General features: G+C 42.3%; 1 protein-coding gene across 21 annotated transcripts in view; it reads left to right on the top strand.

Moving 5' to 3' along the window:
* The window catches only part of GPHN (gephyrin), a 590200-nt gene that overhangs the window by 259127 nt on the left and 317164 nt on the right, over nt 1–13909 (top strand). For 19 of the 21 annotated variants that reach the window (XM_073348373.1, XM_073348352.1, XM_073348355.1 and 16 more), the window contains one exon: nt 7720–7777. The exons of the other annotated variants lie outside the window; for them this stretch is intronic. In XM_073348373.1, the coding sequence (XP_073204474.1) occupies nt 7720–7777 (58 nt within the window). The remainder of the gene's footprint in view (nt 1–7719; nt 7778–13909) is intronic. 21 annotated transcript variants of the gene reach the window in all.

Genomic DNA, 13909 nt, shown 5'->3' on the forward strand with positions numbered 1-13909 from the left:
AAGGTACCAGGAAGGGTTGAGAAGGGAACATTAGAAGCTCAGTTCTGGGCATTTTTAGCATGAGTTGGCAGATAGACATGCATGAGGAAATGCTTTCTTTCTCTCTTTTTTTCTCTTTTTCTTACATAGTACTCTATGACTCTTTTCATGTTTCTCCCCTTTCCTTTTCTAACTGCATCCATTTTCTTTCTGTGTGTTTTGCTTTTTCTTCCTTTCCCCCAATTATTTCAGGAGAAGGAGAGATTTTGAGTTCTTTTACTCTAAGTTGTGTAAGAATAATTTGGCTCCCTGGGACATTGGTGTTTCATTATATGATTTGATTCCATAATGGTTGTAGGTGTAAGCATATCAATCATATTGCTTTGCTATTATATTTGTCCCATAGAATTCTAAATCATAATTGTTTTCCATCAAGCCTCACTGATATAGATGAATGGGGGAGCAGTACATAAGATGGAGCATTTTGAACTGAATGAGGTGTAGAATATCTTGACTTCTGTGGCTGAGCTGCAAGTCGTTTATAGGGTCAAGTATCTTTGTTTGTTTGTGATGCTGGGGTTCTTCTTCCGACTTAATTTAAAACTGTTTAATTGTGGTGTCAGGTAGGTCGTGCCAAGGATGGCACTGTGGGATTGGGAAATAAATTGGCTTGTGATAGTGTATGGCAGGTGTGGGCAAACTACAGCCCGCAGGATTGCCAGCCCCGTGGTGCAGTGGGGCTAAGACAAAGGTTCCCTGCCTGCCCTGGCCCCGTGCCGCTAATGGAAGCCACTGGCACCATGTCTCTGTGGCCCCGGGGGACGAGGGGGGGAAGCGTTGCAGGCACCACCCCAGCCCCGCAGCTCCCATTGGCAGGGAACGGGGAACCACGCCCAATGGGAGCTTTCAGGGGAGGTACCTGCAGGCAAAGGCAGCGCACGGAGCCCTCTGCCCCCCCTCTACCCCTGTGGTGCCGGCGGCTTCCAGGAGCAGCACAGGGCCAGGGCAGGCAGAGAGTCTGCCTTAGCCCCACTGCCACCCTGGAGCTGCTCAAGGTAAGTGGTGCCTGGCTGGAGCCCGCACCCTGAGCCGCCTGCTGCACCCCTCTTGCACCCCAACCCCCCCCCTGACCTGAGCCTCCTTCCGCACTCTGCATCCCTCCCTGCACCCAACCCCCTGCCCTGAGCCGTACTCTGTGCTCCCATACTCTACATTCCTCCTGCACCCGAGCCCCCTCCCTGTACCCCAACCCCCAGCTGTACCCCACACCCCTCCCTGCACCCCAACCCCCTGCCCTGAGCCCCCTCCCGCACTCTGCATGCCCTCATGCACCCCTCCTGCATGCCAAACCCCTGCCCTGAGCCCCCTCCCACACTCCACGCCCCTTCCTGCACCCCAGCCCCCTGCCCTGAGCCCCCTCCTGCACCCCAATCCTTTGCCCTGAGCCCCTTCCTGTACACCGCACCCCCTCCCGCACCCTGCACTCCCTCCCACACACCAACCCCCTGCCCCAGCCCTACATTCATGACTCTGCATGCATGAAAGTGCTCTATTATCAAGGACACTGTTTTAATATATATGTATATTAGGCAAAATGATCCCCTTCACTCTTCCCAGTTTTGCCCTTTTTTTGGTTCATTGTGACATATCTGCGCCTTGGCAGGATCCAAGCTCTAAGAGGAAGTGCTTTATGTTGATAATTGAAGGCATTGATATGTTTGTGATTCAGTCAGTCTATCCATTATAATGGCACTGGAAAAAATGAAAACCAGTCCAGAACTCTGAACTTAGCAAGGTCCAAGTATGATAATTATCTAAAAGGAAGAACACAGTAAAAGCATATGAGGTTTCATTTTGTTTAATATGAATAATGTTGTCCATGATCAGTCTCATGATTCAGTATTTTTTCCTGAGGTAACTAATTGACAGTAATTGCTATTACGTCATCCTAACTTTGGATCACTGTCACCTTTCACATTTGGTCTGTGTCTTGCATTTAATTTTCCTATCACATATAGCCCAAGATAAAATGATTAGCCCTTGACACATATAGCTTTGATTAACACAGATCAGTCCTTTGGAAAATGGATTAAATCCACAGGGTCTATAAAGTTTTCATTGCACAGGAAGAAAACTAAACCAGTTTAGCAGTGAAACCACTCTCATATCTAGTGGAGAAATTCCACATTTTCTCTCTGGGAACCATTTCAGATACACCAGTCAGAATTATGATCAAAACTACTCATCCTTGTTCCCTGTCAGTCAGTCTCCACCACACTATGTGGTTCCAGGCACACACTTACAGTCCAGTTGCAAAACTGCACCACACAAATAAAAATATTTCTATTTAAAACATGTTACATTCATTAACATAAAAGTGGTAGAGTTTAATTCATCCACCTGAGTCTACTGATTCAATTATTCTGAGTTATTTATTGACTTGATCTGGGAGAATGGTGAAGGAAAGTTTCAGGGCTGGAATCTGTGGTCTGCTAAGGCCACTTTGTTTCAGGGGGTGGATAGTGAAGATTTCACCCTGTGCAGAGGAACTTTCCACTCATGTAAATCTCACAGTAGTGGCTCTGTTTCCTCCTATTCCCATCACCACTGGTGTAAGGAGAAGGAGGGGGGATATATTGGGAGGTTCCAGGGATAGGGCATGGGTAGGACATGCAGAGGAGAGAGCATGGCAGAATGGGAGAATGGCAGAATCTACACCTCACCTCAGCTGGCATAAAGTCCCTCATGGACTTTACTCCAAGTAACATTAGGGCATTTTGTGTGCAGCTCTAACTTATACCAAGGCAGAGTTGTTCTTAATCATGTGGCAGCCAACTCCCTGCAACTTTCCCTCAACTAAACTTGAGCAAAGCTCAGGCGTAGTGGAGAATCAGAGCCCTTGGTGTACTGTATTGTCATTGGCAAAAATCAGACACACAATTCACCACCAGTGAAGCTCTACTGATGATAGCAGTGGTGGAAGCTGCAGCATAGACAGGGCTGATGCATTTCTACCACTATCCTTGTATCTACCTTGCAAAATAAGACCTCCAGCAGCGAGTCTCAGAGCCCAGGTAAACTGACTTGGGATCCTGCTGCGGAACTAAAAATAATAGTGTAGATGTTCCCACTCGGGCTGGAGCCCAAGCTCTGAAACCCTCCCCACTCACTGGGTTTCAGAGCCCAGGCTCCAGCTTGAGCCCAAATGTCTACACTGCTATTTTTAGCCCCTCAATGCAAGGCCCATGAGCCCAAATCGGTTGTTCTAGGTTCTGAGACTCACTGCCGTGGGGCTTTTTCTTCTTTTTCTTTTTTTTTTTTTTTGCAGTGTAGACATACCCTATGTCATCTAACTGCTCATAAGTTAAATACCATGATGGTGAAAATTCCTGTGTCCTGTCTATGCCTCAGTATCCACTGTTGCTACCATCAGTGAACATGCACCAGTGTCAATTATAGGGATAATTTTTCCTACTGTAGACATAGCCTACATCTTTTTCACAAAGCAGTTTCACTCCACATGCAACATATCAGTTTTAAAGGTGACCTGCTTGTAGAGAGATGTATAAGCCAGAACACATAAGCCAAATCTTGTTTGGTTTAAAAAAAATTTTTTATTAAAAAAGCAAAATGTATAATAAATTAAAGCTGTATTTCATTATATTCTAACTGGATGTATATCTTTCTAGCTGAAAGAGAAAAACCATCCCTGCCAAGTAAGAGAGTGAGAATTTAACTGTATAAATATTTGATAATTCTCCAGTGCTTTGTCATTAAATTTTTTTCTAAATGGGTTTCACTTCTGTAGGACCTGCAAAATAATTAGTTCTGTTCTGCAGCAGAGCCAGCAGGGGGAATATTAATTAATTATATTCCCAGAGCTGTACTGTCATTATCAGTGATAGTGCTTCATGATATGAACAGAAAACCATGGTAGCATGTCCTTGGGGGAGAATATCAGTGCCTGTAAAATAGACACCTAATCCTGCAAATGCATACTACCAGCTGCAGTACTTATTATTGCGAGTCTTAGTCCCCTTGCTTCAACAGGAGCAGTAAATGACAGTAAGGTCTTGCAGTATACAGTCTTAAAATACACATCCTTTACAAAGGCTATTCGAGGGGTTTTGGGTAGGGAGAGCCATAGAATACATACAGTTGGCCAGCTGTTTAACAAAGAAACTTTTCTAATTTATTTAGAAACTAAAGCTATAACTGGCTCGCTCTCCCCTTGTACCAGTACCTTCTACTTAGGCATGATGTTTCTCAACTTTTTAAAAAAGTATCTTTTATACAGAATGATATTTTTAATAGAAGCTTTGATTAAGAAACACACAAGTTAAAACCAACATATTAATCTTTGCAGACAACTTTCTTTTTTAAAAAAAAAAGTCAATGCATGATATGGTGGTGTTAGCCGACGGCCAAGGATGTTTGGTGAGGTGCCAGCTATGCCCGTTTATACCATCCGTGACTTTAACTGCTAGAGCTCAGAGCTCCTTCGCAGCGGGCAGTCAATACTGACTGACAGGTGCCCCAATGGCAGCACTAAGAGCCTCTCCACACCCGTGACTTTAACTGCTAGAGCTCAGAGCTCCTTCGCAGCGGGCAGCCAGGATTGACTGACAGGTGCCCCAAGAGTTTGCCCCGTGGAGGCGACACAACTCAACGCTAGGCTCTTAGTACTCTCACCTAATGGCCAGGCTTTAGAGCCAAAACGGCTGAGGTTCTTTAATTGTGTTGGCTGCTTTACAGTAAACCAGAGAAAACAAGTCAGGCTTATGCATAAATGGTTACCAAAATTTATTAAGCTAGATTCTAATCATGTGGTTACAAAATTGCTAGTGCCTACTTATTTAAATGTAGAGATGTTACACACACAAACAAGTTACAAAACTGAAGCCACAATCCCAAAGAAAGAAAACAAAGTATAGAGCTCTATTTCAAAATATGTGTACACTAAAGATAGGAGGTCAGGTGTGGGTGCTTCTTACCCTCCTTGCATCTCTCGATTCCAGCGGTGCCAAGCCAGGATCGGTCACTCAATTCCGCGGAAAGACGAATAAGGGACAAGGCGTAGGGACCCTCTTAGCTGCAGAAGCCTTGGGAGGCTGTCACTTATCTGACCAGCAGATAGATAGTGAAAGCACTCAAAAATCATGGTGCTGTAGGTCCCCTACTTATACCTCTGTACTCCTTTATTCTCTTTCTCCTTTCTTATGCCAAATTGAGGCTGGTCTGTCGGGGTGACGCCAGCTTTTGCAAGAGTAGTTTACACTTGCAAGGGAGAGAAACAATAAGTTTCGACTACTGGACATTTCTTTTATCAGGGTAAATATTTTCCCACCTAGGATGTTGGTGTGTGTGCATCACGCTATTTAGTAGGGGCTAAGAGCCATGTCTGTCACAGGGCCTCTGCCTGCTGTGAACTTAATCGTTATATCTGTTCCCAGAGGCACATTGTAGCAGCACACCTGTGCTTTCACAGCTTCAAAGGCTGTGCTGGAATATATGTTAAGTGCCCTGTTCCTGCTTCCTCCTGTGTTTCCAGCAATGCTGGTCTGAGGGGGGGGGGGGGGGGCTGGCTGTCTGGCTACAGGTGGGAAAGAATTAGGATAGGCAAATAATGCCAGAGGAATGGGCTTTGATCTGGAAATGAGGACCATCAAACTTAGTTTGTAGTGTAATAAAATAAAATTAATAAAATTTCTTTAAGATATTTTTTCAGTGGCACCTCACACCAGTCTAGTTAAAAAATAGAGACTGAATGAGGATAAATATTGGAGAAATTATGTTGAAAAAAAGATTTTATACATATGTGGTGGACATGTTTTAAAAAAATACCACAACAATTACGTACCTAACAAAATAAAGGACAAATAGATACTCAGGTCTTTGGTTACTATTTATTCAAAATATCTTCTTCTGAAAAACAGCACACCTGTACAATTTTTTTGAATATTAACATTTGATAGATACCCCTGATTTGATAAATATGTGTAGAGTCAATAGTTTCATTCCGTTTAATAAAATAACCAAAAACAACATGTGCCAGGTGGTATAAAGAGAGTTACTCTGTAATATTGGAAGGTAGAGAAATGTTATGATTATATTACTGTATGATATTTCTCTAAACAAAATGATAAGTTCAGTCTTTTAATTATTCATTTTTTCATTTTTAATATTTACATGGCAATGACTTGTATATCTATTAAAACTTCACAAATAAGCAGTTATATAAAAAATCACAGAATCATTAAGGAGATGAAATTTAATTTCCAATTTTCTAAGTGGAGATTTCAAACTCTGGAGGATTTTTTAAATGTGAACTATTAAAAAAACGTAACTATGTGACCATGGAATTTAAATGAAATTAATTTCTATAACTCCTTTACTGCTGAATTGTATGCTAGGTATGTGGATCAAAATGAATCTCTACTGCTGCGTTACATATTTGGTAATATACATCAACATGGAAGTGCCATCATCAAACAATGCTACCTTAGGAGTGTATGGCTGAGGGGCTTTTTTTTTGCGGCATGTTCGATATTTGTTTGCTATTTCAAATCTAACTCAAGAGTTGTAGCAGCCAGAAGTTTTTACCTTCTGTAGGCTTTACAATCCAATAGTTCTTGATGGTCTATGAGAAATGAGTAGTTCTGTTTGTCTCTTTCTTCCACAATTATCTCTGCACAATTATCTCAAGTCTTTCCAACGGTTGACTTCAAAGGGCTTTGGATCAGACTCTTCAGTACCTACTGAAGACCCATGTCTTCCACAATACCTATAAGAAACTTACTAATTAGTAAGGCTCCGTGTTTGTCATAGAGATCACGGATTCCATGACTTTCCATGACTTCTGCAGCAGCCGGTGTGCCTAGCCAAGGAACCTCCTGAGCGGCTCAGGCAGCCCCTGAGCCAGTCACACTGTCTGCTGCTGGGGCAGTCTCGAGCCCCTCCACCCCCCCAGCAGCAGGAGTTTTGGTGTGGGCAGGCTCAGGAGTGGGGATTCGGGTGCGGAGCAGTGCTTACCTGGGGGTAGGGGCTCCCCAGAAGGATTACAGGATCTCCCCTCCCTCAGCTCCTAGCTCCACGTGTCGCCTCTGCCTACAGACACCGCCCCACCACTCCCATTGGCCGCAGTTCCCAGCCAATAGGAGCTGCAGAACCGGGGTTTGGGGCGGAGCAGAGGCAGCACATGGAGCTAGGAGCTGGAGGTTGCAGGTGCCCCTCAGCCCCCACCCCCCGAGCACCCATGGCATGTCCCGTCCCTTCCCAGCTGTCCCCTTTTCCCCCATGTTTTAGTCTGGGGTATATAGTAAAAGTCATGGACAGGTCACGGGCCGTGAATTTTTGTTTACTGCCCATGACCTGTCCATGACTTTTGCTAAAATTATCCGTGACTAAAACATAGCCTTAGATCTTCTATTTGTCCATTCTATTTAGCTATTTTTACACCCCAAAGCATCTGCTCCATGATGATGTGCACTTCCCTTTGCTGAATAACTGCATATTCCTATTGATCTTATCTCTCAGGCTGGCCAAGCACATCTTGCTTCTGATGCTCATTTTAACTACTTAAAGGTTTTTATTTGGTTAATGAAAGAAACATTTTCTGAACTGCTCAAATACCAAGATAACACTCAGAACTAATATACTAAAAAATAACAGTGACAACATGAACAACATTACATGCTTTGTGATACTGGTTATGAGAATATTTTCTTCTCCCAATTTCAGGTTGGGTGGGACTATATCTGCATACAAGATAGTGCCAGACGAAATTGAAGAAATCAAGGTACAGTATTACTACTGTCTTTCAACACTGGAAAGTGGACAGTGTTTTGCTGGGGAGCATTCTTAAGGTGTTACATGAAAAAGCCCTCCTCCCTTCTTTTGTGCTTTGGAATGCACAGAGTGTGTATGGCCTTCTCTTAATACCCCACCTGATAAATACTGGAAATGGTAAAAAAATAATTTTAGATATTGAATAGATGACCTGACTACCATCTGGAGCAGTCTCTAAAATTAAAAACAGCATGAAAATAAAAATCAATTTTTGTCCTTTTTATACATTTTAAAGTCCTTTTTAGTCACTGAGCATGACAGATTATATTTGCTATTTGCTATATTCATCTAGCTATAGCTTCACAGGGCAAAAACAAGGTTTTAATCAGCCTGACAGAATCTAAAAGACTCAATAAGGCTTTTCCCTTCTAATTTCTGACTTGGTACCTGTATTTAAACTGATTGGGGTATTTTATTGTACAACAGTTTTAATCAGGCTTTATAGTTTGTGGCCAGAATTTTAAAACATGACTGCCTAAAGTTAGGTTCCTAAATCCCTATTTAGGCACCTTAATAGAACTAATCTGATTTTGAAAGGTGCTGAGCACTTTCAGCTCTCATTGACTTTAGCAGGATGTGTTGATGCTTAGCAATAGCACCTGTATAATTCACGCCATTTATGTTTACAGATTCTGGAGCCTAACTTTTGACATCTGACTCTGAAAATGTTGGCCTAATTTTTTTAACTTTTTAGATATATGTAGGCTTGGAAAGATTAGATTTTTATCAGTAAATGTTGGTAAGCCTTGATTTCAATGTACACACCCAAACAAAAAAAAAATTCCATTGATAATCAAAATTTACAGATTGGAAAGGTGAGAAAAATGCAGCTTGAGAACTTATTAGAGTTTGATTTAAGGATATTTCTTTTGTATATTTTGTATAACTTGACATGTGATGTTGACAGTTTGTATTTTAATGGTCATAAAGCTTTAATTTGGAATCTTGACATCTACTGCCATTAAATTATTGTCTGACCCCCCCATTTTTTCCTGCAACTGTGAAAATTTAAATTGCTAAAAAAAGTTGAAAACCTATAATTTTGCAAAACTATGAAAATTTAAATAAATAAAAATCTTTAAAAATGGTTAAAAATAAATACTGATATTATCCATCACAATTATAAAAAAAATGAATTCTGTCAAGCCTAGAAATATATAAACTTTTTTATTTTCTTTTGGTGATCAAAAGCCTATCCAGCTCAAGGCATATTGTCCTTTTATCCTTCCATCAGAGCTCTGCTGCTCTAAGGCCAGGTAAACAGACATCCACCCCTCCCCCTGTAAAGCCCTGGGAACTTTGAAAATCCCCTTCCTGTTTTCTTGGCAAGTGCCAGGTGACATCTGGCCAGGTGACAATGCCTGCTCCACGGAGCAAACAGTCCCCAGTTTACAGCAATGCTGAGCTATTGGAGCTGATCAGTGTTTGGGGAGAGGAGGCTGTGCAGGGACCCAGGATGCCCGGCAATCACCTTACCTCCCCCTGCCCCCTTCCCACAAGACCTATCGTCAAAATGGAGAGGGCTGCACTGTGAGATAGCTATACTCAGTGAGCTGGTCTCATCGGTGATGGAAGTGCTGCAAAAGTAAACACCCTCTGATGCCTGTGGAAGTGAGTGAGTACACAAACCAGCGCTTTTCTTTCACTGGTTCACTATCACCATTGAAACTGACAGCAGAAAAACTCTGCAAGTGTAGACATAGCCAGAGTGTTCTTGCAGTAAAGAGAGGGAGTTTATTCTGTCTGAAGTCCTCCTGTAAAAGGAGACAGAGAACAGAGGGCAATGGGAGGAGAAAACAGGAGAAAGAAGAGAGGATGAACAGAAAACCAGAAGTGATTAAACATACAAAGGGTTTTGATGGTTCTCAGAGTACCTGGGTCTGTGACACCCTTGCTACCCCTGCCTCCAGCATGAGGAAGTCCTGCTTGAGGTAACTGGATGTAGGTTCCCTAAAACCACCAGCTTTTCAGCCACTCAAGCAGTCTTTTCTGGGCTATGCCAGCCCTTTCTTTGCCTTGCAGGTTAACAAGAGATGGACCCAGTCCCCAAGTCCCCTCGAATCAGTACCCTGTGATTTCCAGCCCCTGAAACTGAATACTCACAGAAATCCTAAAAGCAGTGTAACCCCATTTTACCAGATTTACCTTAAATCACTGCTCCTGTATAACGCACAGCAATTATAAAGAAACAAAAGAAGGTTTATTTAAGAAAGAGTAGAGATTCCACTAGAAACAAGAGAGAATGATGGAAACAAGTGATTACAATACAAAACAAAATAAGAAGACATGAACTAGGGCCTACACTTATTAATTTTTACCTTTCCTACCTAATAAAGTAGCTTTCCCCCCAAAGTTCACAGCTGGCTGGCTTCAGAGAAATCAGGCTCCAGTCTTTCATGAAAAAACATCCCTGCTCAGTAGGCTGTCTCAGTGAATAGATCCAGAGTCCCTCCCTCTGCTTTGTGTTATGCTGAAACAGCCCTTTGTCTTTATTCATAGATTGGGTGATCCCTAGTCTGCTCTAATGTTCCTTTTTTTTTTTTTTACCTCCAAGTGGTTTTGATTGTTTGCAGGTGTTTTGATGGTTTTCCATTGACTGTTCTGGGATGGGGGAAGGCTAGGCAATTGAACAATACATTACATAATTGGTAAGCCAGGGAGGGTGATAACTCCCTTCTGCTTGAATGGGTCATCACCAAGACATAACAGGTTTCAGAGGAGCAGCCCTGTTAGTCTGTATCTGCAAAAAGAAAAGGAGGACTTGTGGCACCATAGAGACTAACAAATTTATTTGAGCATAAGCTTTCATGAGCTACAGCTCACTTCATCGCATGCATTCCAGACATAACAGTCTCCGGTGACTAACTTTTACTCCAAGACCATAAGAGAATAATTTTCAATATAGTTACATATATTGTGCCTTAACTGTTCCCCATAAACAAATCTGACAATCATTACAAGCTTTCAGTAAAGACCTTGCAAGCTACACTCTGTGGATAAATACCATGAAAGTGGTATATTAGATGTAGTGAGTTTGTCAGGTCTGAGACAAGAGTTATTTGGAAAGAACAGTGAACCTTTTTCTAGTTGGCACCCATAAGTCTCTGTGTCACAAGGGTAAGAAATGGAATCTCCTCTCATGCACAGTAGTGCAGAGGAGAAATTCCAATTCTCATCCTCCCTTTTCCCTGCCTAAATGTGAAATTAAAGCCCAGACTTTTAAGGGTAAGGAAAATAACTATAGTTTTAAATATATGATTTATCTTGACATGTTGCTGAACTAAATCCACAGGGTAAAGAATAATCAGATTGGCCTTTACTAGCCTTATAGAGTGATCCCTGCTCCCTGATGGGCAAAAGAAGGGGGATTTCTCAGTAACAATACTAATTATGAAAAATGAAGAAGAAAATTGGGGACAAATTTAGCTTTGCACATCAGTGTCAGAGAACAGAAAGAATCCGACTGGCATGCCAGGTATTTTTATCGCAGATCAGGGGAAACAGCCTCATAGACAATACAGCAATGTTCTATCTCTACAGGCAGTGGGGAGCCCGCTCTTTTCCACTTTAGCACGAGGTGACTGTGCTCTGGGAGGTCTGTATTTCCAACTCTACAGATCTAGAAGCTTCTTACCTGCTGTGGTTCCAAAATGACCTAACAGACCACCTGAGCAGATAGTTTGAGTCACCACAAGTGCTCTCTTTGTCCAGATGTGGCCAGGTACATCTTCCAGCAGTGGGGATTTCCCCAAATAGACCTGTTTGTGACAAGGACCAACAGAAGGTGTCAGCAGTTCTGTTCCCTACAGGATCACAGCCTGGATTCCCTGGCAGACACGTTTTTACTGCCATCGTCAGGCAGGCTTCTTTACACTTTTCCACCAATTCCACTCATTCACAGGGTATTACTAAAGATAAGACAGTATCAGGCCAAAGTAATACTTATAGCCCAACATGGGCCCATCAGTACTAGTTCTCCACTCTCCTAGTGCTGTCAGTGAAACCTGCAGTTTCACTTTCATTAGGACTAATCTCCCAAGATCATGGCCACCTACTCCAATCAAGCATACAAACCCTTCACTTATCTGCATAGATGTTCCATGGCTAGATACTAGAGAGTAGTCTTGCTTGAAATAGGTTCAAGAGATCCTGCTAAATAGTAGAAAGCCTTCTACAAAAACTACATACATCCCCAAATGGAAACAGTTTTTTTATCTGGTCTCACCAGTATGATGTATTGCTGTCTGATTCTTCAGTTCAACATATCCTGGACTACTTATTGTACCTGAAACACCAAAGTTTAGCTGTTAGTTTGATCAAAGTACATCTGGCAGCTATTTTAGTGTTCCAACCTACAGTGGACAGTCTCTCCATTTTCTCTAATGATATGTCCATATGGTTTTTGAAACTCTTAGTCAAATTGTATCCTCCAGTGTAAGACCCTGTTCTCCAGTGGGATCTAAACTTAGTATTGTCAAGACACATGGGTCCCCTGTTTGAGCCACTGGCTACTTGCTCTCTGCTGCATCTGTCAGTCAGTGAAGATGACATTTTTGGTGGCCATTATCTCAGCTACAAGAGTAAGAGAGCTATATGTCTTAATGTCTGGGCCTCCCTGTATGATCTTTTTTAAGGACAAGGTTTACCTGTGTCCTCATCTGAAGTTTTTATCAAAGGTAGTATCATCTTTCCACGTCTACCAGCCAATTTATTTCCCTACATTCTACCTCAAGCTGCATTTGAGCAGGGAAGAAGAGTGTTTGAGTACCTTGGACATCAGAAGAACTCTAGCATTCTACCTGGACAGAACCAGGCACTTTCTATAAGTCCTCCCAGCTGTTTGTAGCAGTGGTGGACAGATTAAGAGGATAATTAGTCTCCATCCAGAGAATTTCTTCTTGGGTTGCCTCCTGTGTATGCATGTGCCATGACCTGGGTAATGTCACTCCATCTAGCAGAGTCAGAGCTCATTCAATGAAGTTGCAGTCGGCCTTGGTAGCTTTTCTGGCACAGTTTCCTTGGTCCACACTTTTGCCTCCTCCTGTGCAGTGGCTCAAGACTCCAGAGACAGAGTTGATCATGTTGTTTTCCAAACATTATTGAAATAGACTCCAATCCCACCTCCTGTTCTTATGACTTGTGAGTCACCAAGAGTGGAATGCATGTGTTCAATCACTCGAAGAAAAAACGGTTACTAATCTGTTCAATAACTGTTGTTGTTCAAGGTGTGCTGTACATGTCCATTCCATGACCTGTCCTCCTACACCTCTACATTGTAGTTCTAGCAGGATGGACCTGAGTGGGCTAGGAGAAGCTCTGCCCTTTATACCTGGATGCAGTGGCATGCAATAGCAGAATGAGTTTGGGCTGCCCAATGGGTACCGCTGAGGGAAAAAAATTCTGATGACTTTGCACTGGGCACACAAACACCTAGAGTGGACATGTGCAACACACCTCAAACAACAACGCTTACTGAACAAATTAATAACCATTGTTATAGCCTGCGTCAGTGAAGGCCTTATTTATTAAGCGACATAAAGTCAACATAGCCTTGTTGTCACTAAAGAGACCACCATCCCTGTGTAGGGAGGCTTCCTGCCCAAGGATCCAAGGTTGACTTCTTGCTGAGACGTAGACCTCACCAACTTAATCCTGGTCACTGTGGCCAGGATATATTCATTGTTAGAGCACACTCCTATCAAGATCCAGAAGTCATATGACCTGGAAGCTTCATTGTTTAAACAAAACAAAAAAAATCCCTCATAGCAGCATTTATTTAAGGAACCTCATATGATGATCTTCACAATTCAACAGGAGAAATAGACTATAACACAGTTTCCCATTGTCAAATATGGGTATGATTGTGGAGTGCTGACACACAGGTCAACCAGATCCTGGCAGCCTTCAAGTATATAAATAGTACACTCTTCAGAGAGCTGATATTAATGTCATCACAGAGTCCTCTTGGATATCTTGACCGTCATTAGCAGTAACAAGAGGGATTATAAACTCCACTATAAAATGAAGCAACCTTTTGCTCAGATTCCTTTTTGTTCATATGCGTCCTCAAGATATAATAGGA

The sequence above is a fragment of the Lepidochelys kempii genome, chromosome 6 (assembly GCF_965140265.1).
Source record: "Lepidochelys kempii isolate rLepKem1 chromosome 6, rLepKem1.hap2, whole genome shotgun sequence".
Lineage (NCBI taxonomy): Eukaryota > Metazoa > Chordata > Testudines > Cheloniidae > Lepidochelys > Lepidochelys kempii.